Genomic DNA, 27,034 nt, shown 5'->3' with positions numbered 1-27,034 from the left:
AGAATATGATCCATTTGCGATAGTAAAATGCATAGTGCATAAAAACTGATACAATTTAGAAATGTTTTCTATTTGGTCAGTTACGTAAACTAGTGGAATGAAAATTGGCACAAGCGTTCTGCTGTACAATTAGCAGTGTGGAGTAGAGCCTCAGAAGTGTTTATAATACCGGGCCCAATACACCACAGCCATGTACACACATGCTCACCCAAAGCAGCGCCACTGGTTAACAGCCAAAATCTGTAAGCAAACCAAGTGTCTGTCAGCAGTAAGGTAGATAAATAAATTGTGGTAGTTTCACAGAATAGAATAGGATACTGCAGCAGGAATAAACTACAATCACACACCAACATGGATAAAACTCATAAGTATAATGTTAAGGAAATGAAGCCAGACCCAAAAGAGCATGTTCCGTAGGATTTCATCTGCATAAACTCCCGGGCAGGCAAAATGAACTCGTGTTGTTAGAAACCAGAATTGGATTTTACTAGGGTGGAAGATTTCCGGGGTGTTGGCAATATTCTGATTTTGACCTGGGTGATTGGTCTTGAAGTCCATTAACTTTGTGAAAATTTACAGGCCTATATGTTTAAGATTTATGTACTTTTATGTGTGCATTTATATTTTGCAAAAAAAAATCTAAAATACGCATAGAAAAATTAGTTGAGATGTATTAAAAGGAAGTGAAACATGTTTTTAAGGATTTATTTCCATAGGAAACAGTACAACTTTAATGCATAAAACAAGAGTCAGAAGCATTCATAGAGCTTGATTCAAATGTTATTTTAAAATATTTAAATGGGGAGGGAGATGGGGGTTACAGGGCATGGCACACCTCTTGGGGATGGGACACAACTACAAGAGGGACTCCGCCTAACAACTGCAATCAGTATAAAGTAATTTTTTGTACCCTCAATGAATCGCAAACAATAAAAAAAAAAACAAGAGATTTATTTTTTAAAAAATATTCAAATGAATACATAAAAGGCAATTGTCCATACCAATGTATTATCTCTGGGTGGCTTATTTATATGTGATATTTGTGTCTTTATGTAAATGACCATTACCTTTATACTTAACAGCATATTCTAAGTAGCAGTCTTTTATCTGTAGCCTTTTTAAAAACACTGCTTTCTGTGGAATTATTTCTATCATTGATTAGAACACCTGAAACCCTATTTCTAAACTAACCCGTAGCTGATATACTGTAAACCATATTTAAATAAATAGAATCAAATGTGTCACCAAGAATGCAGCAATTCTTTAGGATTCCAAATTTTTAATATGGTAACTTATTATGCAACCCAGATAAGTCAGTTTGGGCCTGAGGGAAACCATTAAATAAATTCACCTGGTTCTCTCTATGGCCTTATTCTCAAAAGAAATTGAGTGTCACGAGAATGGGCATGTTATAAGAAAAGAAAACATATTTCAATTGCTTAAAGACCTTAGCATTTAAGAACCTAAGTTATTTTTCTGATTTAAATGTTTATTCAGTGGAAATCTTATTTTCTATTCAAGTCTGTTATTATTCGTGGCATATATTATTTATGAATCTCTTGACAGTTATAAATATTTATGATCATATTTTATGGTAATGTATTTTTGTTCCCAGAAGCAGAAATCTCAAATAAAAGGATGGATACTTGTGAACTATGACTTCATATAGGTCCCAATAAGTAGTAATTCATGGAAGTTAAGACACCCTCAATTGTAAGATGCCCACAATTCATGTATTATTAGGAAAAAGAAAACGGACTAAGTGTGACACTCGTTAACTGTAAGATGAGTCTTGATTTCAGAAATGTTAACGTATTTTTAAATTGCATATTCTAAAATTCATGAAATATATCAGTAAAAATAGATTGTTTTAAAGTCAGGCTCTGTCACATTTAAAGTTTTCTCAGCATCCGATGAACTACTATGCAGTAATGTAGGCTGCCACTGACCCTTCTGGTGCCTTTGCACAAATCGTATTAAGGAATCTTCCCTCAAGACACTTTTTGCTGTGTACTGTCGTGATAAAACTCACACTGAGGCTCACCAGTGAACCTTTAGAGAAGGTACACAGTCATTTGCTGAACCACTCCAGGCACGTTGCCAGAAAATATATTAAATAATTACTTTCTACACACTCTTCTTAATTCATCATCAGAACAACCCTATAAAGTAGTAGAAGTGTTATAATCCTCACCGTGAATGTGTTGGCGACCTGCTGGAATCTCTGCACACCTGGCGCACCCATCTCCCCACAGGGTGAGAGTTGAGCTGCCATCTCATGCATGTAGCTTCCCATTCTCTGCAAAATTGCCCTCCGGAAGCCCCCTGTCCAGAAGGTTCTGCCTCCCCTTAGCGACTGCCCAAGTAATGCTTCTAGCCTCAATATGAGCCCTACTCATTGGTATAAGCCCAAACTGCAAAGCCCCTGGTTTGGAGACCACATCCTTGTTCAGCTCCATCCCCAACCCTGTCGGTTCCCCTCACTCCCTTACTCTGAGAGGCCCTTAGTAAATCACATGTACCTGAATCCCTGTCTGGGCCCTGCTTCTAGGGAACACAGACTTTAACAACAACAACAACCAAAATACCAATGAAGAAACCAGGTCTTTGAGAATTTTTGATGACATATTTGCATAGTTAGCAAGTGACGGAGCCAAACTGGAACCCAGCTCTCTCTGACATCAAATCTATGCTCTTAAGCTCCTGGTGGCCAAGATCAGATGTTGTTTAATAAGCCGGTGGCTTTGAGATAGGGAAATGTGAGGCAATGTTTGATAAGGAGGTATAAGACCCAAACCAGCCAACACCAGCCAGACAGAATCCAGATGGCCTAGAAAAACAACCTCAGTTTACCCTCACTGCTCCTTATACCCTGCTAATCATGTATTCACAAACTAAAAGAAACTCCCAGAGGTGCTGGAACAGTTGCAATCACCATGACAATGCCTAGATAAGATTTCTAGGAACTCCCCACCCCTTTCCCAGAAATCTTATGAATAATCCTCCCTCCATTTAACATAAAATTAAGTAGAAGGTATAAATAAGATCCAAGAAACTCACAAAGTGCTACTTTTTTTTTACTCTGAGAAATAGCTATTTCCCTGTCTATGGGGTGGCCTCTTTTTTTATTTTATTTTCTTCAAAAAACTTTCTTTTGCCTCACTCTATCCACTCGCTCTTGAATTCCTTCCTGCACGAAGCCAAGAACACAGGCGGCCTCCAGGCTGGACCCCCATTTTGGGGACCACTTTCCTGTATTAACTTCCCCTCTTTACACCTGGACTTTCAGCCTTTCTGCTCCCTTAGCTCTCATACTAATTTATTGCAGAAGTGGAGGCGCAGACCATCGAAGAGCTAAAGCAACAGAAATCATTTGTGAAACTGCAGAAGAAGCACTACAAAGAAATGAAAGACTTAGTTAAGAGGCACCACAAGAAAACCACTGACCTTATCAAAGAACACACGACAAAATATAATGAAATTCAGAACGACTACTTGAGGAGAAGAGCAGCTTTGGAAAAGACTGCCAAAAAGGACAGTAAGAAAAAGTAAGTTCAATGAGTACTTTTGTTTCTGTCATGGTATAAGCAATAGTCATTCAGGGGGACGTTTGTACCCTATGTTTGGACCCGTCCCACTTCAAGAAGGAACACTGCTTAACCTCCTCCATTTCCTACAGCTGAGTCACCTCACCTCCATTTTTCTTGTGGACTGCAATTTTTATTTGACCAAATTATGAGAATAGGTATGTAGAAAGCCTTCCCTAAGTTCCAACCTATGGCCTTATACAAATGCCCATATTACAGGTGCCAACATGGTAGGTATGAGATTTTGCCCTGTGTACCTAGAACCTAGTAGAAGAGGGAACTGATTTTATAGAAGGGAGAAATCTCAAGGTGGGAAGATCTCTTGAACCCAGGAGGCCGAGACCAGCCTGAGCAAACATCCTTGGGAAAAAAAAAAAAAAATAGAACTAGCAGGCATGGTGGCATGCTTATAGTCCCAGCTACTCAGGAGGCTGAGACAGAAGGATCTCGTGAGCCCAGGAATTTGAGGCTGCCATGAATGCACTGCTGCACACCCTGCACTCTGACTGGACAAGTGAGTGAGACCCTGTCTCCCATGCTCCAAAAAGAAAAGTCTCAACTATTCTTTGCTGCCATGTCTGAAACCTATTATGCCCTACATAGGTGACCCCTAGGATCCCAACAGTCCCATGTGCCCAGATGGTGATGGTGAGAAGCGCCTCTCACGCACTCGTTCAACTAACATTTATTGAGTGCCTACTTTGCCCTGGAGACATAGCCAGAAACATGACTTATATTCCAGGAGTGTCCAAACTGTGGCCTGTGGACACATGCTGATTTTGTGAGGATTTTTTTTTTTTTTGGCTTATCTGTGGCACAGATATCAGAAAAAGTATACGTGGATCTTTTTTTTTGTTGTTTTGTTTGTTTTTGCTAATCAGCTTTAGTTAGTGTTTGTGTATTTAATGTGTGGTATAAAACAACTCCCAATACACAGCAGAGAGAGAAAAAAAAAAGGTTGGACACCCTGAGTACACACTTACCACTCTCAAATAGCAAAAATGATAAACAATAAATGACAAGCAAAGACACAGCATAATTTCAGATTGTGGTGAGGCTATCAAGGAAAGAAATAAGCAGGACGCCATGGTAGAGAACGTCTGGGGCTGGGAGAGTCCTGCTGACGAATTGTTCCAGAAGGAGGTGACGCTTCAAGGATAAAGCATTCTCTATTCTTTACGGCCATGAAGAGATCTGGGGAGACTTATTCCATGCTGAGGAATCTGCAAGTCCAAAGGCCCTGAGGCAGGAAAATCTGGACTTGTTCAAGGAACGGTGGAGTTGGCAAAGGGAGTAAACCGCAAGTGGGGAGAAACAAGATGAGGTTGGAGAGGTAGGAGGGAGAATCAGTCACATCAGCAGTTCTTTAGAGTTAGAGCAAGTGACAAATGGCTCAGAATTCATTGTAAGCACAATAGGAAACTGCTGGAGACAGAAATGTAAGTGGAATTGATATAGTCCAATTAATAATCTCAGAAAATAATTCTAACAGTTATGTTGAAAATGGACCCTTGAGCTGTGCTTTTCAGATGGACCTGAGTCACCTGTGTCCATGGACAACACTGAATAGTGTCATCCGAGGAGTCAGAGGGAAGCAGGGCGACCCACTGGGAACCTGCTTCCTGAGTCCAGCTGAGGTTTGGTCCAGAATGGTGGTGGCAGAGATGGAGAGCAGGGCGTGGATTCTTGGTTTATTTTAAAGGGAACATAAGATGCAGGGTAGGAAACCTGGAAGGGAGAGGAAACCTGCCTGTGGGACTCTGCAATACCCGGTGTCCTTGTCACGCTGGCATCCCGGCCAGATCTGTCGACTAGACCAGCACACCTCAAATTTTAGTGTGCATGTCACTCTCTTGGCGAGCTTGATAAAACACAGATGCCTGGGCCTTAACCCCAGAGTTTCTGACTCAGGGGCCTGGCCTTCTGTATTTCTAACAAGCTCCCAGGGTTTGCCGAAGCTGCTGGTCGATGGTAGACACTGGTCTAGAGCCTTCAGGGGCATCCAGAAATTGAAGTGTAGCTGAAAAGATTTCCTCCTTGCCTGCCTCCCCTGCCACATCTTCCTGCACACCGCATGAAAACTGTGCCTCTGCTTAGACTCCACCATGCTGAGATGGGGCGGTTGGGATTCTCCAAGTTCACGGGCCCTTCCTTGTTTGAAAGTCTTTTGCATGGACACTGTAGCCCTACCTCTGAACTCTGACAAGTGCCTGCTGCCAAAAAGGAGAATCCCAGCTTTCTGATTTCTGAAGTGTGGATTTCAGAACATCACCTGCTCTTAGAACCCTAGCTGAACTCTGGACTTTGTGGACATGGGGTCTGGCTGACCACATTGGGTCTTCTCTTTTGCCCCCCATCGAGGGGCCATTCCCAATCCTGGACTAGCCACTCTACTGAGTGTCAATGATGTGCAAGGCTCTTTCTGTTTCTTAGGTTGCTAGGAAAGCTAGCAAGTTTTCAGCAGGGCCATGCTGTCTCTGGAAAGTCCAGGGGAGGAATCTTTCTTTTTCTCTTCTCGCTTCTGGTGGTGGGCAGCAATCCTTGGCTTGTAGGCACATCCCTCCCTCTGTGGCTCCATTGTCACATGGCATTCTCCCTTCATGGGTCTGTCTATGTACATGGTTCCCCCTTCTTATAAGAACACTGGTTATTAGATGAGGGCTAAGCCTCATCCACCGTGACCTCATCTTAACCTATTTCCAAATAATGTCACAGGCTGAGGTTCCAGGAAGGACATTAAATTTGGGAGAACACTCTTCTACCAAACACATGTGCTAAGCATTCATATATACTATTCTGTGTGTATTTCCTGAAGCAACAATAGTAAGTAGTTACAGGCATCACCTGCCTTGAACAAGTGAGGACCAGACTCAGTGAGGCTGTGTAACCTGGCCAGGGGTACACACAACACACGAGGTGGTGGGTACAGTGGAGTCACAGTCTGGCACCCTCCGAGACCTGTCCATGTCCTGTGACATAGGAGGTCTGGAACCTGCCTCTATAGACCTGTGACTGCTTCCTGGAACTGGTGCCTGTAGCCCCACAAAGCACTCAGTCTTTTAACTGCCTCTTCCAGCATTTCTACACAATGAATGGTTGCATAAAGTAACAATACCCAAAGAAATTTACTCATTAATTAGCTCAAATGTTAGGAGATTACTCTTCCAAGTGTAGATTTCTGAAAATTTTTTGAAGTATCCTTTGCAGGTTCATGGTTTAAACTTGCTGACAATGAAAAATATTTTGCAACATGAAGCTCTCTAATCAACGGTGCTAATTGTTATATAAAAATATATTCTTCCAAGTTTAACAATTAGAGAAATGGAAGTATTAATAACATGCAGTTGCTCTGAATTTTGTTATACAGATAATAATTGTCTTCCTCGGGGTTTATTTAGATAGTTGTCAAAAATATGTTTAATTTTAGTTATTCAGTGAGCACCGTTATCCTAAAATCTTCATAAACATCAACTCACACCATTTTTTTTCATTTTTTTTATTAAATCATAACTGTATACATTGATATGATCATGGGACATCATACACTCGCTTCATAGACCATTTGACACATTTTTATCACAATGGTTAACATAGCCTTTCCCGCGTTATCTCAGTTACTGTGCCAAAACATTTACATTTTACATATACCAAGTTTCGCAAATACCCCTGTCAGATGCAAAACAGGTATAATCCCACCAATCCCCCTCCCTCTACCCACCACCCCCCTCCCTCCCCTCCCCTCTCCCACTTGCCCCTATTGTTAGGTTGTAACTGGGTTATAGCTTTCATGTGAGAGCCCCAAATTAGTTTCATAGTAGGGCTGAGTACATTGGGTATTTTTTCTTCCATTCTTGAGATACTTTACTAAGAAGAATATGTTCCAGCTCCATCCATGTAAACATGAAAGAGGTAAAGTCTCCATCTTTCTTTAAGGCTGCATAGTATTCCATGGTGTACATATACCACAATTTATTAATCCATTCGTGGATCGATGGGCACTTGGGCTTTTTCCAGGACATAGCAATTATGAATTGGGCTGCAATAAACATTCTGGTACAAATATCTTTGTTATGTTGTGATTTTTGGTCTTCTGGGTATATGCCCAGCAGAGGGATTACAGGATTGAATGGCAGATCTATTTTTAGATCTCTGAGTGTTCTCCATATATCTTTCCAAAAGGAATGTATTAATTTGCAATCCCACCAGCAGTGCAGAAGTGTTCCCTTTTCTCCACATCCACGCCAACATCTCTGGTCTTGAGATTTTGTGATATAGGCTAGTCTCACTGGAGTTAGATGATATCTCAAAGTAGTTTTGATTTGCATTTCTCTGATGATTAAAGATGATGAGCATTTTTTCATATGTCTGAAGGCCGTGCACCTGTCTTCTTCAGAGAAGTTTCTCTTCAAATCCCTTGCCCAGCCTGCGATGGGATCCCTTGTTTTTTTCTTGCTGATGCGTTTGAGTTCTCTGTGGATTCTGGTTATTAAACCTTTGTCAGAGATATACCCTGCAAATATCTTCTCCCATTCTGAGGGCTGTTTGTTTGCTTTACTTACTGTGTTCTTGGCTGTGCAGAAGCTTTTTAGTTTGATCAAGTCCCAGTAGTGTATTTTCGAAGCTGCTTCAATTGCCCGGGGGGTTCTCCTCATAAAATACTCACCCAGACCAATTTCTTCAAGGATTTTCCCTGCATTCTCCTCTAGTATTTTTATAGTTTCATGTCTTAAGTTTAAATCTTTAATCCAATGAGAGTTTATCTTAGTTAATGGTGAAAGGTGTGGGTCCAATTTCAGTCTTCTGCAGGTTGCCAGCCAGTTCACCCAGCACCATTTGTTAAATAAGAAATCTTTTCCCCACTGAATGTTTTTAATTGGCTTGTCAAAAATCAAATAGCGGTAAGTAGCTGGATTCATCTCTTGATTCTCTATTCTGTTCCAGTTATCTACTTCTCTGTTTTTGTGCCAATACCATGCTGTTTTGATCACTATCGATTTGTAGTAAAGTCTGAGGTCTGGTAGTGTGATTCCTCCTGTTTTGTTTTTATTTCTGAGTAATGTCTTGGCTATTCGAGGTTTTTTCTGATTCCATATAAAACAAAGTATTGTTTTTTCAAGATCTTTAAAATATGACAGTGGAGCTTTAATAGGGAGTGCGTTGAAATTATATATTGCTTTGGGTAGTATGGACATTTAGATAATGTTGATTCTTCCCAGCCATGAGCATGGTATGTTTTTCCATTTGTTAACATTTTCAGCTATTTCTTTTCTTAGACTTTCATAGTTCTCTTTATAGAGATCTTTCACGTCTTTTGTTAGGAAAATTCCCAAATATTTTATCTTCTTTGGCACTACTGTGAATGGGATAGAGTCCTTAACTGCTTTTTCAACTTGACTGTTGTTGGTGTATATAAAGGCTACCGATTTATGGATGTTGATTTTGTAACCTGAGACGCTGCTGTATTCCTTGATCACTTCTAGGAGTTTTGTAGTAGAGTCCCTAGTGTTTTCCAGATACACAGTCATATCATCTGCGAAGAGCGAAAGTTTGATCTCTTCTGACCCTATATGGATACCCTCGATGGCCTTTTCTTCCCTAATTGCGGTGGCTAAAACTTCCATTACAATGTTGAAAAGCAATGGAGACAATGGGCAGCCTTGTCTGGTTCCTGATCTGAGTGGAAATGATTCCAATTTAACTCCATTCAATGATAATTGGCTGTGGGTTTGCTGTAGATGTCCTCTATCAGTTTAAGAAAAGTCCCTTCTAGACCAATTTTCTTGAGTGTTCTGATCATGAAGGGATGCTGGATATTATCAAAAGCTTTTTCTGCATCAATTGAGAGAATCATATGGTCTTTGTTTTTTAATTTGTTTATGTGCTGAATTACATTTATAGATTTACGTATATTGAACCAGCCTTGAGACCCTGGGATAAAACCAACTTGGTCATGATGTATAATTTGTTTGATGTGTTGCTGGATTCTGTTTGTTAGGATCTTGTTGAAAATTTTTGCATCTATATTCATTAGTGATATTGGTCTATAATTTTCTTTTCTTGTTGGGTCTTTTCCTGGTTTGGGGATCAGGGTGATGTTTGCTTCATAGAACGTGTTGGGTAGTCTTCCTTCTTTTTCTACACTTTGGAACAGGTTGAGTAATATAGGTACAAATTCCTCTTTAAAGGTTTGGTAGAATTCTGACGTGAAACCATCTGGTCCTGGGCTTTTCTTTTTAGGGAGGTTTTGTATAGTTGATGCTATTTCTGAACTTGATATGGGTCTGTTCAACATTTCCACTTGATTCTGGTTAAATCTTGGAAGGTGGCATGCTTCCAAGTATCGGTCAATTTCCTTCAGCTTTTCATATTTCTGAGAATAAAGTTTCTTCTAATATTCATTAAGGATTTTTTGGATTTCTGACGAGTCTGTTGTTATTTCGTCTTTGTTGTTTCTGATTGATGATATTAGAGATTTTACTCTTTTTTTTTTCTGATTAGGTTGGCCAGAGGTTTATCTATTTTATTGACCTTTTCAAAAAACCAGCTTTTTGATTTATTGATCTGTTGTATAATTCTTTTGTTTTCAATGTCATTTAATTCTGCTCTAATTTTGGTTATTTCTTTTCTTCTACTGGGTTTGGGGTTGGAATGTTCTTCCTTTTCCAGTTGCTTGAGATGTCCCATTAAGTTGTTAACTTCCTCTCTTTCTGTTCTCTTGAAGAAGGCTTGCAGTGCTATAAATTTCCCTCTTAGAATTGCCTTTGCAGTGTCCCAGAGGTTCTGATAGTTTGTGTCTTCATTGTCGTTTTGTTCCAAAAAATTGGCGATTTCTTTCTTAATCTCATCTCTGACCCAGCTATCATTCAGCATAAGGTTATTTAACTTCCATGTTTTTGTATGTGTATGCAGATTCCTGTTGTTACTCAGTTCAAGTTTTATTCCATGATGGTCCGAGAAGATGCAAGGAATAATTTCTATTCCTTTAAATTTACTGAGGTTAGACTTGTGACCTAAAATGTGGTCAATTTTGGAGTAAGTTCCGTGGGCTGATGAGAAGTATGTGTATTCAGTTTTGTTGGGATGAAATGTTCTGTAGATGTCTGCTAAATCTAAATGTTGGATGGTTAGGTTTAAATCTATGATTTCTTTGCTCAGCTTCTTGCTGGAGGATCAATCCAACACTGCCAAAGGAGTGTTGAAATCTCCAACGATTATGGAGCTGGAGGAAATCAAGTTACTCATGTCTGTTAGAGTTTCTCTTATAAATTGAGGTGCATTCTGGTTGGGTGCATAGATATTAGTAATTGAGATCTCATCATATTGAGTATTACCCTTAACAAATATGAACTCACCATTCTTGTCCTTCCTTACTTTTGATGGTTTAAAGCCTATCGTATCTGCAAATAAAATTGCAACACCTGCTTTTTTCTGATTACCATTTGCCTGAAATATGGATGACCATCCTTTCACCCTGAGTCTGTATTTGTCTTTTAAGTTAAGATGTGACTCTTGTATGCAACAAATATCTGGCTTGAGTTTTTGTATCCAGTCAGCTAACCTATGCCTCTTTAGAGGACAGTTTAAGCCATTCACATTAATGGAGAGTATTGATAAGTCTGGTGGAATTTTGGGTATCGAGTTTTTCAAAGGTCCAGTGGACATTTTTAATCCTTTCACCAGTATGGAATTTGGAGTTTGATCTGAAGTTTCTGAGTGAGTTTACTTTTGTGATATAGGATTGGGTTGGTCATTGTGGAGGATAGGTCTGAGAATATCCTGAAGAGCTGGTTTACTTATGGCAAATTTTTTCAACATATGAATGTCATTGAAGTATCTAATTTCTCCATCATAGATGAAACTCAGTTTAGCTGGATACAAGATCCTGCCTTGAAAGTTATTTTGCTTTAGGAGATTAAAAGTTGATGACCACCCTCTTCTGGCTTGAAAAGTTTCAGTAGAGAGATCTGCAGTTATTCTAATATTCTTTCCTTTGTACGTAATAGTTTTCTTTCGCCGGGCTGCTTTGAGAATCTTCTCTTTCATGTTAACTTTAGTGAAGCTAATTATGATATGTCTGGGGGATGACTTATTGGGGTTGAATTGTGCTGGGGTTCTGAAGCTGTCTGCTATCTGAATTTCAGATTCTCTAGGCATGTCTGGAAAATTTTCTTTCATAATTTCATGCAGAAGGGCCTCTGTGCCCTTCGAGGCCACTTCATCATTCTCAGAAATCCCAATAATTCGTATATTGCTTTTTTCCGAATTATCTGAGAGTTCTCTGAGTGAGTGATCCGTTTTTGCTCTCCATTTCTCTTCCTCTTTGAGAGATGGGGAGCATTCGAAGACGTTATCTTCAATGTCAGAAATCCTTTCTTCTGCTTGCTCCATTCTGTTGCTGAGGGATTCTACTGTATTTTTCATATCTTTGAGGGCTGTAAATTCTTGCTTCAGTGTGTCTAAGTCTTTGGTGGTTTTGTCTTTAAATTCGTTAAATTCTTGAGACAACTTTTGAATTTCTCCTCGAATACCTAATTCCATTTTATTAATCTTGTCTGCGATCCAAATTCTGAATTCGATTTCTGACATCTCAGCCAGTTGTTTATGAATGGGATCTTCAATCACATCTGCCGTATCTTTTCTTGGGGGGGTTGATCTATTCTGGTTATTCATGTTACCAGAGTTTTTCCGCTGATTCCACCCCATGGTTATTTTACTCCCTTTGATTTTTCCCCTGGGGCTTTATCAAGGGCCTGTACAGTGTTGTGGCCTGAGAAACTGGGGTCCTGTCTTGTGTGGTGGAGCAAAGTGGTTCTGTCTTGTTTTCAGCTGGGTTCTGTTCGATCCTATTGTAACGTTTACTCTGGCTTGAAGTCCCAGCTATGTGGAAAAAGCAGCAATTAAGTCACCCCACCTGTTCACCTCTGGCACCAGTTGGAAAAGGAAAATCAAACCTTCCTACAACCGCATACCGAGGGCACCGCCCGAAAAGTCCTCAGTCTATTAGTTCAGTTCAAAAGGTCCAAATCAATTGTCTCAGTCGGCACCTGTCTCGGGTGGGAGAGTTCAAGAGGTCTCTGGGAACTGGATCACAGGGGTCTGGTGACTCCTCTGATATGGCTTACTCCAGTGCAGCGTGGAGTCAGGAGAAGCCACCTAGCAAATAGAGCAGTCTGGGAAGGTTGATGTCTCCTTCCCCACTTTGCCCCTCCGTTGGACCCAGTCACTGGTGTCTCTGCAGATGGCTAACCCAGTTGCCCGTAGTGAACAGATACTCCAGGGGTTTGCACCTGCCTGAATTGCAAGGAAGTCTTCCAGGCCCCTGCAGTCTGCCGCTATCTAGCAGGAGGTGATGGCTCCTGACATCTTTGAGTGCTTGATGCAGGTGATGGGAAGGAGGTGTTCACTCAGGCTTAGCCCCATCCCTGATTGATGTTGCTAACAGAACAGAACAGAACAGACAACTTTGTGGGGTTCTGTCTCTGTTTCTGCTGAAATTGCCTACAGAAGACAGGCTGTTCTGAGTTCAAACGTCTTTGCTGCTGGAGGTTTGTGTCCGATTACGTCTCTGGGTCGGCCCTGCCCTGGAAGCTTCCCGGGTTTGTGAGCAGTGTCAGGCAAATCCTTTGGTCACTGGTGGCCTCCTCTGGTTGCCCAGGGAAACAGGGGGTGTGGCTTCAGAATATCCAGAAGTAAGCCGTTTTGCTGTTAAAGAAAAAACGGCTGTTGATTTGCTTCCAGGGAACTGCCGCTCTGGTGTGGGCACTCAGCCGACCCTTTTCTCCTCTGTCTGGCGCCCCAGAGTCAGCACTGAGCGGCCGCAGTTTATGCTGTGTCCACACCCCTCAAGAGATCTCCCAAGAATCCGAACTCTTGGGGGGACAGGCCCCCAGACCCTGAGTGAGAGTGGGGGGGAATGCTGGGCCCTCAGCAGGGAAGCTAGAGTTTTGTTCAGTTTTGTGCCCAGCCGTATGGTTGCCCGGGGAGGGCTGCTGCACCGCACCGCAGGGAAGTGCCGCCAAGGCTTGACTCCCCCTCAGTAGCGTGCCCTCTCCTCGCTCGCGTGTCTCAGAGTCGGCGCTGACCTGACGCAGCTTGGGCACTGTGCACTACCCTCGAGAAATCACCCAAGGATCCGAACTTTTGGGGGACAGGCCTCCAGACCCTGAGTGAGAGTGGGGGGGAGTGCTGGGCGCTCAGCAGGGAAGCTAGAGTTTTGTTCAGTTTTGTGCCCGGCCGTATTGTTGCCCGGGGAGGGCTGCTGCACCGCACCGCAGGGAAGTGCCGCCGAGGCGTGACTCCCCCTTAGCCGGGTGCCCTCTCCACACTCGCATGCCTCAGAGTCAGCGCTGACCAGTTGCAACTCGGGGACTATCCACTCCCCTTGAGAAATCACCCAAGAATCCGAACTCCTGGGGGACAGGCCTCCAGACCTCAGTGAACGGGAGGGGAGTGTTGGGGATTCAGGGTTGCCAGCAAAGGATTTTTAAAGTTTTATACAGTTTTATGCCCGGCAGGAGAACGCCATGGCACCCTAGTAGGGGAGGTAGGTCCAGTGTTTAGAAGGTCTCTCCCGTGGAGTGTAGTGGGAGGGCCTTTGATTTCTGCCCGTTTGTTTAATTGTGGGGCTCTTGAGCCGGTCTCATGGGGGAGGGGGACTCCCGTCCGCTTGGTGGTGGATTTTGTACCTTTTGTTTGCGTCCTTGTGATCACAGCTTGCCTCAGCAGTGTTGATGTGCGTTCTTCAACCTTCTCTCTTGGTGTGGCTCAAGTCCATCAGGATACTTACTAAATTCCTGTCCCTTAACTCTCCTTCTGGACGGGAGCCTCTATTGAAAGCTGCCTTCAGTCCGCCATCTTGTCTCTCAACATCAACTCACACCATTTTTAACAATAAGATATTACTTGTTTGTGGTATTAAAAATATATAGCATAGAATATTTATAATTTTCAACAGCAAAAGTACCCGTTAGTTCTATCTCAGTGTATGTACAGTATTTTAGTGAATTTCACTGTAAGAAAGATGAGAAGAGATTTTTAAGTCATTTAAAATCATTGCTCAACTTAATTTCCCATAGCTTTAGTATGCAAATTACCTTCACCAAATAACTTGATTTTTCATTTGTTGGCTAACCAATAGACAAAATATGGTCAAGGTCCAGCAATATTCACAGATCTAGGACCTCATGTAGAGTGAGTTGTACAGTTATTCAAAGCTTTCTCTGAAACATTGTGACAAGCCTTCTCATTAAAGAATCTCTCAGAAACGTATAATAATTGCCACTGAGAAAAAAAAGTTGTATTCTCCAACTGAAAATTATATAAATCACCTGAAACTATGTGAGCATGTAAATGGCCTTCCAGTGAGCTAAGTAAGCTGTATCATGTCTTTCTTTTACCAAACAATATTGTTTTGATGACAGTTACAGAGAGAGGTAAGGTGCATTTTTCACATCTCTATGGTGACAAATGATTTAACGTGTGCTTAAAAGCAGAACCTAAAAGGGCGGCACCTGTGGCTCAGTCGGTAGGGTGCCGGCCCCATATACCGAAGGTGGCAGGTTTGAACCCAGCCCCGGCCGAACTGCAAAAACAAAAACAAAACAAAAAAAAATAGCTGGGTGTTGTGGCAGGCACCTGTAGTCCCAGCTACTTGGGAGGCTGAGGCAAGAGAATCGCTCAAGCCCAAGAGTTGGAGGTTGCTGTGAGCTATGTGATGCCACGGCACTCTACCTAGGGCCATAAAGTGAAACTCTGTCTCTAAAAAAAAAAAAAAAAACAGAACCTAAATCTAATACTTGAGTTTTTAAAACCAACAAAATCATTGTTTCTTAGAGCTTGAGCAGCCTTACAAGCCATCTAGGTGAGATTTGTCACTTCTTCCTGCAAGAAGCAGAAGGCTAAGGGCATTACCACTTACATGTGGTTACACAGCCAATTCAACCAAAATTTGCCTTAAAACTTCTGCTAAATTTCTGCTTCAGCATTATTCATGTATTTATATGTTATTCATTCATTTATTTACCTATAAGTAGTATCTTGTGAACTTACAAAAGAGTATCGAACAACATGATAGAAGGCACGTATGTAAAAATGTTATGAAAAGAGAAAAAGAAAAACCACACACATTCATACACACACGCGTAGGCTGAACTGCAGGTCAGTTATCCAGACCTGCTGCCAACACAGGGGACACTGGCCACATGTGACTATCGAGCCCTTGAAATGTGCTGTAAACAGTGAGATGTGCTGTAACTCCAAAATGCACACTAGAGTGTAAGACTTCCTTTAAAAGAGAAAAGAATGTAAAATAGCTATAACAGCTCTATTGATCTTATTGTAATTACATGTTAAAATGATAATATTTGGGATGCAACACATTAAATAAAGTATATTATTAATTTCCACTCATTTCTTTTTACTTTTTAAGGTGGCTCCTGAAAGTTTTAAATTACATGTGTAGAAAAAAAATCCCATATGTAGCTGACCTTGTACACCTACTTGACAGCCCCAACCATTTAATGTCATTTCTGTCCTTGAATGCTGAAATTTAGCTCTTAGCTTCTGAGAAACAAAAATATGGGTTTGATTAAGGGAAACCTGCTTGCTCTTCCAGGAGAGACAAACATTTTCCTGGTACTAAAGCACCAAGGATTTTATTTTCAATCTTACACGAGCAGCATTAGGCAACAGAGGGGTAAAGTCTTCAACCCCATTTTTATAGAAGATGCAGAAACATTGCCCACTCAGTTGGTTTTTGTACTTTCAAAAAACCCCAAACCAAACAAATATCTAAGAACCTAGAGTCTAAAGATATATCAGAGGGAGCTTTTCTTTCTTTCTTTCTTTTTTTTAGAGACAGAGTCTCATTCTGTTGCCCTCAGTAGAGTACCGTGGCGTCACAGCTCAGAGCAACCTCCAGCTCCTGGGCTTAGGCGAATCTCTTGCCTCAGCCTCCCAAATAGCTAGGACTATAGGCGCCCACTACAATGCCCAGCTATTTTTCTTTTCTTTTTTTTTTTTTTTGCAGTTTTGGCCGGGGCTGGATTTGAACCCACCACCTCTGGCATATGGGGCCAGCACTCTACTCCTTTGAGCCACAGGCACTGCCCCACCCCCATCCCCGCAGCTATTTTTCATTATAGTTTCGCCAGGACCAGGTTTGAACCTGCTACCCTTGGTATATGGGACTGGCGCCCTACACAGGCACCAGCCAGAGGGAGCTTTTCCTCAAGTGTCAAAGCCACTGAAGTCTGGTTATGTCTGTCTTCCTTCTTCCTTGATATACAGTGAAATTCAGAAAATAAGTCAGTGTAATGAGTGGACTAGTGTCACATGCAGTAGAGGATTTTCTTACTTAAATAGCCATTGTCTCAACTGTGCATCTCACATAACAGTAGAATCTCCATAGTTGACCACCTCTTTAAGCTGACCTGATTTTCGTAGACCAGACATGCAGCCCATGTACCTATCAGTACGGTAGACCTGTTTCCTTATGTTGACCACCTCCCTATGTCAACCCATCCTGTTATGGTCTCCTGGGTGGTCAACTTACAGAGGTTCTACTATAACATGAAGAATCATTTATTTAAGAAGAATCTCTGTCCAGACATGGCTTTCAGGAGTACAGATTTTTCTCTGGTAGACTCTGTGAATTTCTGTCCTTGGGCAAGTTGTACCACTGTGCCCCCATGCTGTGTCCTTGGACACATTGCCTCTCTGGGCCCTGGGTTCCTAAAACGTAAACCTGAGACAGTCAACCCTACTTGTTGGGTTGTTGTGAGTGTGTTTGCTACATGTGGAGTGGTAAGAAAACAAGAGTAGCCTCTGCTGTGGTGGTTATAACCGATTGAAGGATCCCCTTTATGTTCTGACTTCTTGCTTCAGAAGATGATCTATATAAACTGTGTTCATGCCAAGAAAGAGCCACCTCAATGCTGCAGTGATGAACCTTGTAGCGGGTGAAATATATAAGGAAGCTCTGAAAATACCTCACTGTAATGAAAGGATGGGCATCATTTGACGTTGCAAATAAAATTGCAAAAAGAAACTTTTTTTAAAGTTTCTTATTTTAGAGATGAGGGTCTTGCTCTTCCTCAGGCTGGCCTCAAACTCCTGAGCTCGAGCAGTCCTCCTGCCTCGGTCTCTCAGAGTGCTAAGACAAAAGGTGTGAGCTACTGCTTCTAGCTGGCCAAAAGAAACTCCTGAGAGAATTCTGTATCACTTATTTGACAAAATAAGATCCTAATACCCCAGCTTCAGAACAATTCCCTTCTCCATGAGATGCTATTTATGCAACCTAACTCAAAAAAAGACAATCAGAATTAGTGACAGATCATTCTAAGAAACTTCCTCTACCTGGTCAATTCGACTGCAAATAAAACACACAGATGCAGAGTCTGATGTGCGGGTTACGTTAGGTAGTAGTTTAGTCTTCTTTCTAGAAAGGTCTCCACGTAAGTGACAATAACATACCTGCCCTTGGTACCCTGTTCCCAACATTCTGTCTCCCTCTGTTTCCTACAATCAATAACACAGAGTATAAAATTTGAAGGAATCACACTTGTAAGTGAGAGAGGAAAGCTTTAATTTATTCCAGCATCACTCCTAACCTCCTAAATATCAGTGTAATTCTCTAAGAACAATGCAGAGAAAGTCATTCAGCTCAGAGGAACCACTCCAAATATTTTAGAATAGGCGACCCATCTCTTTGTCCTTGTACTTGAAGCTTTTTGAGGATAAAGATATGAATGAAGTTTGTGCAGCCCCCAAAGAACCTGATTTTCATTGTGTCTTTTCTATTCAAAGTCTTAAGGAACGGGACTCAGAGGTCAGGCGGGTTGCCTGCACATGCATCTCTGTGTCCTCTCTGCTTTTAATCCGTATCACCCCTGATGGACAATATGACACATCTACATTTTCCTCCGAAAGAGTCTACTTTATATAGAGCAGTGTTTTTCAACCTTTTTTTAATCTCACGGCACACTCGAACCTATAGTTAAACTTCCACAGCACGCTTAAATTATGTTGATCAAAAAAAAAAAAAAGGAATTAAAAAAAATACACCTACTGTGCTTTGAACTTCTTTAAAAAATAATTTAATTAATGATTTAAAATTGTGTACTATGGCACACCGGTTGAAAAGCACTGGTGTAGAGTCTCCTGAAGTTTTCACAGGGGACAGGCAAGTTTCATTCTCACCACGTGATCAGCACCCCCAGCTTCCTGGTTTGTCTTTCTGCTCCTGCCTCTTTCTAGAGCAGCATAAGTTTCATTCACTGTCAGTGATTGGAAACCCCCATTGCTAAGCTTGTCCTTGGGGTCTCACCCTCTCCTCCAAGTGGCTTATCAAAATATTTATTTCCAAATGCAGTCCTTTCTCTAGGCAGAACGCTAGTCAATAGCCTTCCTTCCACCTTCTGTAACCTTCCTGTCATGTGAGTCAAGCTCTGTGTCTCTGCAGATCGGAACCCAGTAGCCCTGACCATGGTTCATCAACAATTGAACAAGACCTTGCTGCCCTGGATGCTGAAATGACCCAGAAGTTGATAGACTTGAAGGACAGACAACAGCAACAGCTGCTTAATCTTCGTCAGGAACAGTATTATAGTGAAAAATACCAGAAGCGCGAACATATTAAACTGGTAAGCCCAAGCTATGCGATTCCTGTTTGTATGACTAAAACCCTCTTTCCTAGCTGGGTAAAGTGGCTGACGCCTGTAATCCCAGCACTTGGGAGGCCAAGGTATGTGGATTGCCTGAGCACATAGACCTCTTGCCTGGCTCGAGACCAGCCTGAGCCAGAGCAAGACCCCAATCTCTAAAAAATAGCTGGGTGTTGTAGCGTGCAACTGTAGTCCCAGCTCTTGGGAGGCTGTGGCAAGAGAATCGCTTAGCCCGAGAGTTGGCGGTTGCTGTGAGCTATGAAAGCACAGCACTCTATGTAGAGTGAAAAAATAAGACTCTATCTCAGAAAACTAAATAAATAAATAAAATCCTCTTTCCTACAGAAACTTTGCTCTTAGACATCTTAAAAGAGGTGAGAGTGGGTGTGACTGGCACCCACTTGGAAGACTGCCTGGGCCCCACCTGTCCACGACACTCATACTCTATGAGCCCACTGCCGCAGCTTTATCAGACTCCTCTCACTTTCCCCAATGAGGCTATGGTTTATTGTTTTTATCTTTACTTACTGGAGGTTATAATCATTTTACGGAATTTTTGAAATTCCACCAGAAACTATAAGACATTTATCTTTAAGAAAATTAAGAATATGCTACAATTAATTTTTCTCTTTTGGGGGAGTATCACTGGACTTTGCAAGAACTAAAAAAAAAAAAATTATGTAGTCCACTCTTACATTTAAAAAAGTTAATATGTAGGCTGGCCACAATGGCTCACACCTGTAATCCTAGCACTCTGGGAGGCCAAGGTGGGTGGATCTCTTGAGCTCATGAGTTCAAGACCAGCCTGAGCAAGAGCTAGACCTCATCTCTAAAAATAGCCTGGCATTGTGGTGGACACCTGTATTTCCACATACTCGGGAGGTTGAGGCAAGAGGATCACTTGAACCCAAGAGTTTGAGGTTGCTGTGAGCTATGACACCACGATACTCTACCCAAGGGGACAAAATGAGACTGTCTCAAAAAATATATATATATATTTAACATCTAAATGGCCACTATGGAATGTTGTCTATTGGATTTCTGAGTATTCCTAGGAAAGCAAATGCCATCCTCTCCACTGATGATCAGTTTTTCCCTCTGAGATGATTTCTCATGAATTGTGACATTATCTGCACTATTGTTGATGCCCAACACACAGCAGCAACACCATACATATTTGGTAACTGACAAACGAATTTAGCGGTAAGGTAGCCTTGAAAACAAGTATATGCCAAACAAACCAAATGAATAAGCTTGATAGAAATTAGTGCACCCAAAGGAAACAGGTTCTAAGAAGTATTTGTATGGCCCATCCATTTCTTTCCTGAGGGGCTGTTTCTGCTTATACGGGTAGAAATCTGCAGCTGATTTAACCATTACTGTGTGGCAGGTAACTCAGTAGTGCTGTCCTTGTAGTACTGCTTTCCCCAATGACAACATGCAGTGAGGGGTCAAAATCACATGAATTCCTTTATTAACATCAAATTCTCTTTGGTCAGTTATTCTCAACTTGAGAATTATCTGGAGGACTTATGTAAATAGAAATTGGTGAACCCTTCCCTAAATTTCCAACAGGTCTCTGGTCGAGCTGGTGTTACTCATGCTTCCAGTCCCAAAACCACACTTTAATAACCACTGCCCAATACCTAAAAGTGAGGCGCAGGATTTGTTTTTAGCAAGGTCCACCTGAATTCAAACAAATTACTTTATTTGTGAACTACTGAAATAAAATCAGAGCAGTAAAAACAATTGGGCTGGAATTGGGTTGGCTAGAAAGAAGGATCACCTTGATAGTCAAAGTAAATTTTAATGGGTAATTATGGCTTTGAGACCCAGGTGCAACCACTGCCATCTGCCTTTCTCCGGTAACCCACCCCCAGTGCTCCAGAATATAATAATAATAATAATAATTCAAATAGCAACCACGTATTGAACACTCATTATGGAGCCATACACTGTGCTAAGCTGAATCCTCTCAACAGTGATTAGAGTTTAATACTATCGTCAGCCCCATTTTGCAGATAAAAATAAAAAAAAAACTTATTAGGGAAATTTAGTGTTTTTACCAAGGTCCCACAACTAGAAAGCAGTGCCTCTGGGATTTGAACCTTGGCCCTCTGAGTTTACAGCCCCGGCTTTATCACCCTTGTGTAGATGCCTCTGTTAATTCTGATTTTAAGCCAAACCATCAGAGGGAAAGTGATTGGTCCGTGTGCCCTACTCATGTGGAGCACACACAATGCTTTCCTTCATTATGACATCTGGGGTACTGGGCCCCTCTCTCTTTTTAACAACATTTTTCCCACATACCTTACTATTTCACTCATTTAAAGTGTACATTTAAATGGTTTGTAGTCTGTTCACAGATATGTAACCATCACCATACCCAAATTTAGAACATTTTCATCACCTCAGAAAGAAACCTTTATTCATTCATTTATTCAACAAATACTAAATATCTGCTCAGTAAATATTTTCAAAAGTGGTAGATCAAAATGACTTTTGTTTCCTAGTCTTTATGTGGAGCTTACTTTCCAGGTGGGGGAGTCAGACATAGAAAATAATAAGTTGGCAAAGTAGGTGGTACGTTAGGCATAATGAGGGGTTAAAAAAAGGAATTTCAGAAGGGGGGAACGGGGGTAGGATTTGGGGGAGGGAGGCCAAACATGCTTGGCAATTTTAAATAAAGTAGGCAAGGAAGAACTTACTAAGAAGGCAACATCTGAGTTAGGAGGGGAAGACTTGTGCAAGCATATGGAGGAAGATTTTTCTAGGCAGAAGGTTTGACAGGCAAAGACTCCAGGCTGAGAATAGGCCTAGGTGTGGGAGGAACAGCAGGGTGGCTCTGTCTGAGGAGGATTATATGGCATCAGGTCGAGAGATGGGACTCCTGGGATGAGAGACACATCTTCTAGGGTCTTTGGGGCTCTGTATGGCTCTTTGTTTCGCTGTGACTAAAAGGGGAAGGTTTCAGTTAGAAGGTTTTGAGCAGAGGACAGACATGATCTGAGGAAACTTTCCACAAAGACCCACTCTGGGCCTTATGCTGCCCCTTATGTGGCCCAAGAAAGGGCATTCCTTTAGCACAATTCAGGCCAACAGTGGCCCGAGAAGCTAAGAAGTCTCCAACAGATGACTCGAGTTGACCAAGTGGTGACTCGGAAGTCTGGACATCCCAGCCATAACCATCTGGCATTTCCCCAGGGCCCTCACTGCTGGGCAAGACCATGTCCCCCCAAGGAAAGAGACATAGCAATCCAGAAGAGTTTGTAGCAAAATGCTAAGGAAACGCAGTACTCACAGGAGATTCCTGAAACAAGAATGCAGAACATGGGTAAAAACAGAAGCCCTAGAGGAGAAGGTCTCTGGGGAGGAAAGAGACTTGCAATGAGAAAAGAGGTGCAGAAATCACAGGAAAGAGCTGCAAATCCCAGCATCCCGGAACGATGCCTCAGCATGAAGCACCAGATGGAATCTGATGGATGAGGGTGTGGAAACCAGTTTAGTAGCTTTTCTCCTGGAAAAGGATGGGCTGGAAATGGGGAAGACCCATCTGAGCTTGTAGGTGGGAAAAATCCCACCAAGTTGCTAGGGAGGCGGGAGAAATCCTACTGGAGGCGGCAACTCCGCCATATGCCCTTCCAGTTCCTCCCTAAGGAGTCAGTGTACCTTGTAAAAGTTTAGAAGGGTTTTCAGAAAATCGTACACATATGTCCAAGCCAACCTGGCCCTTTTAGGCCAAATTTAAGCAACTATTCAGAGTGTTTGCCCGTTCACCACGGTGAGTGTGGACTTGAGTTACAGCTAAAACCCCTACTCCATTGGAACACACCTACCTGTACACAAGACATTGTTAAGGAAGCTAAGTCCTGGGTGGCACCTGTGGCTCAAAGGAGTAGATCAAATATGCTGGAGGTGGCAGGTTCAAACCCAGCCCCGGCCAAAAACTGCAAAAAAAATAAAAGGGTAAGTCTCTAACACCTTTGATTCAGAACCACACAAAGTTTACTTTATGGCCATTTGGGGGATTTACAATTTATATACTATGTGCTTTTTTCTGTGACACATGTACCAGAGCTTCCCATCAGCTCCATTCCTAATAATCAGAAATTGTTCTGCCAGGAAACCTTTTGAGTGCAAGGCACTGGGAAGAGCTAGTTCTATCTGTTGCGGCAGTTCTGAACAATGAATGGGCCTCCCAGGCTGAATTAGATAAACAGAAGTATAATTAAAAAACGAGTAAGCCCCAGGTTAAAAGGAGCATTTGGGTGATGAGGAAAATTAAGCAGAAGATACTTCATCTTTCCAAATTGCTTTGGGGATTAAATACCAATGTGCTTTGGTTCAGGATCATACATTTCAAATGCCAGCATCCGTAGTTCAAAGGGTAGAGAGAGAACCCATGGCATCAATAAACTTCTTTCTCAATGTTTATTGGAAATTTAATATTTGCACAACATTCTGACAGCAGAGATAAAAGTGAATAACCATGGTCACCACACACATTCAGGGAGGGTGTATAACAAACAGTTCTAATATTGTGTTAAATGAAGTAATAAAGGCATCTACAGGTTGATATGAAAGCACAGATATGGGAACAATTTGCCTAACTATAAACTGATAAGTCTGAAATTCCTTTGGTTAAAATGGGAAATACAGCGTGCTCCTAGAGCTTCATTATCAAGCTGGATGGGTATCTATTGGTGCAAAGTCACAGTTGCAGTGGAAATCGCTCCTGTGGCTCCCTGCCTGTACTTAGCATGGGAGGAAATGGTCACTTCAGTTAAAGTGAAAATAAAGTAGAAATTCCCCCACCCCACCAACTTCTTGCAATTTCTGAAGTCTCTGAGGACCCAGTTAAGGATCCTTGTTTTAGGGAGAAGCTACAGGGTTAGGGGGAGGTCTGTTCTAATGTGTTTATCTGATTTCAGCAACTGCCATGGGTTGATCCTTTGTTTTGTCTGTGCCATGAGGATTAAGTTGTGGTCTTAAAAATGACTTAAGAGATGGAAACCCTTAAGTGTCCACCTGAGGGGTTCCCGATCACTCAGAGCCCCCAGCCCTGGCACAACATTCAAGGCAAACACCCCCAGCTGACTGAGAGAGGATTTTGTGGTGATGTTGACCGTGTTGCTTCTCAGTCACGTGAGTGCTTGTCCCCCCCTTTTGTCTTTCTTATTCCTCCTTTTAGTGCCTTCAGGAACAGGTTTCCCAATTTCCTCTCTACACCATATTCTTTATCCTCTTCACAGCCTTGTTCAGCTTTGCTTGGCTTCCTCCCTTTCCTCCCTTTCTCATATTTTAAGTCCCCATCTATTTCTGTCTTCCCTCACGTTGATCTTAATGGCTCATATTCTTCTTACACATCCTCATGTTAGTCCCACCAGCAATCACTTCAGGACCACAAACCAACATTAGTGCCCATCAAGATGAGTTCAGTCCCAGGGTGTTGAGAACTGTGTTTCAGACCGAAAGCTCTGGATGGATACTGATCCACTGAGGATGGACTGGCACCATCCCAGTGTGAGTGGGGGCTGCATGGAAGTCTTGAGTCAAATGTCTTCATTTTAATCCTATACCCCCTCATAGAATAGCTGTCTAACCACTCTGAACTTCAGTTTTCTCATCTATCTAATATAGATAAGACTAATTCTCACCTCATTGATCTGTAAAGAGGAATAACAAAAAAAAGTGCATAGCACATCATTTTTAATAGAGGTCTTTTTTCAGTACTCTGCATTAATTGACTAAGAAATCTATGCATACTTCAAATATAAATGTTTGTTCCAGTTTTTGATATCCTGCCATAGCTTGAGGGAACTCATCACCTTCCTTTGGATCATTTCTGTCAGTACCATGTGCTATCCCAGCTGTCTGGGAACCACACTTGAATTTTCTCCCATCTGTGGTCGCCCAGCTGAAGTGTGTATGTCAGGACAATTGCAGTATAGAAAGTATCTCTACTGCTAGTTGTGGTGGGGTATCTGTCTTCCTCTGATATTCTGACTTTAACATGGGCTCATTTTTCTTGAGAAATAAATGATGGAGTTTTCCCCCAAATTTTGCATTTTCTTTTCTAGTGAAAGCCTTGAGTCACATGCATCTTCCATTAAACAAGAAATATCAAGTAAGAATTTAGTAGCGAAATAAGGAATGAAGTAATTGTCAAAATGTTTTGTTTTGTTTATCAATATTCCTCATCATTACCCCCAAAGAATAGATTTTATTTATGTTATATATACACAAACTCATACATGCATATACACACATATGTACAAATAAGATTCAACTCTATATACTGTCTTAAATTTGCTCTTTTCACTTAGCATTATGTCATAGGCAAAATATAAGCTTTTGAATGCTTTTTCAATATTTCATATCATTTTGTATGAATATAGATTAATTTATTCATCCAGTTTTCTGTTGATGGATGATGTTTTCAGTTTCTTTTACTGTTGATGTTCTTACAATAATGCCATGGAGAACATTGGTCTAGAGCTACTAACAAATTGCACCCCACCAAGTTGCTGACAGTTGCCCCCCATAACAAAGGTTATGCCAAAATGTACTACCACCAACAGTGTCTGACATCCACACCCTTTCCACTGTAGAGTCTTATCTTTATTTTTTTAATTTCTTCCAGAGCAAATGGTTAGAAATATGTATCTTAAGTTCCATTACTTTAATTATAACCAAGGGTGAACAGATTTCTATATGTGTATTGGGCCTTTTGTAGACCTTTTTACTACAAATTGTCTATTCGTGTTCATCCCCTATTTGTTTATATTCTCCTTTTCTTTTGAGTGACAGAGTTTATATTGTATTTTTTCATTTATTATTAGGAAGTGGAGCAAATTAGAGAATACTAAGGATGCTCATATGATCATTCACCACACCTAGGATTTGGTGTGGACCAGATCTAACCATTATTCCTGCTCTCAGCGGCTTAGTGTGATTCAGAGCACAGGTTGTGGACATCACTAGTAATAGAATGCCCATCTTTATCAGTTAATCTGGTTGCACCCCAACTCCCCCTTAACTCTCCCTTAGTGTGAAGCAACTATTTATTTAGCTTATGATTCTGTGTATCAGAAATTTGAACTTTACTCAGCTAGATGGTTCTTGTAGTCTTGGCTGGGCTCACTTATGCATCCTGGGTTCAACTGCCAGTTACCCAGGGGCTCTGCTCCTAGTGACCCATCCACTATCTCTTACCATTCAGCAGGCTAGTCTGGGCTTGTTCAAGTGGAAGTTGGAGAGGATTCCAACTGAGAGCAAGTGGAACTGTGCAAAGTCTCTTCAAGGGTCTTGTAACTTCTTTCTCATTCTGTTGGCGAAAACAAGTCATAAGACTCATCCAGAAACAAGGGTCAGGGAAATAGACTCTATCTCTTGGTTAGAGAATCTGCTAGTCACAATACAAAGAATGTGGATACAGAGAGTGATGTAGAATTAAAGCCATTTTTTGCAAAAAAAAAATCTATGCATAGCCCTCACCATTTCAGGGTGAGATTTAATAAAATAATTCATGGAAACTTAACACAGGGCCTAGAATATAATCATCATTCTTTATCAAAGGGTAATTTGCACAGAATTTAAAGTGAGGAGAACTGACTTCCATTTTTAGTTATGTAACTACAGCTAATTCATTTCACTTCTTTGAGTGCCTGCATTACCATTTCTAAAACAATAAGCTGTATAAGAACACTTATAAATTCTCCCTGTGTCTGTAATGCTGGTTTCCCTTAAATTATAGAATGGAGAAATGATCCAACTCAGACATAT

The 27,034-nt window shown here is 41.4% G+C and overlaps 1 protein-coding gene across 5 annotated transcripts in view; it reads left to right on the top strand.

The window, feature by feature from the left end:
- The window catches only part of PLCB1 (phospholipase C beta 1), a 922,504-nt gene that overhangs the window by 773,603 nt on the left and 121,867 nt on the right, over positions 1-27,034 (top strand). For all 5 annotated transcript variants that reach the window (XM_053573858.1, XM_053573860.1, XM_053573861.1 and 2 more), the window contains 2 exons: positions 3,329-3,548; positions 19,048-19,228. In XM_053573858.1, the coding sequence (XP_053429833.1) occupies positions 3,329-3,548; positions 19,048-19,228 (401 nt within the window). The remainder of the gene's footprint in view (positions 1-3,328; positions 3,549-19,047; positions 19,229-27,034) is intronic.

The sequence above is a fragment of the Nycticebus coucang genome, chromosome 21 (genome assembly GCF_027406575.1).
Source record: "Nycticebus coucang isolate mNycCou1 chromosome 21, mNycCou1.pri, whole genome shotgun sequence".
NCBI lineage: Eukaryota > Metazoa > Chordata > Mammalia > Primates > Lorisidae > Nycticebus > Nycticebus coucang.
The sequence above is the reverse complement of the archived record's forward strand: the minus strand, read 5'-3'. Positions and strand labels throughout refer to the sequence as shown.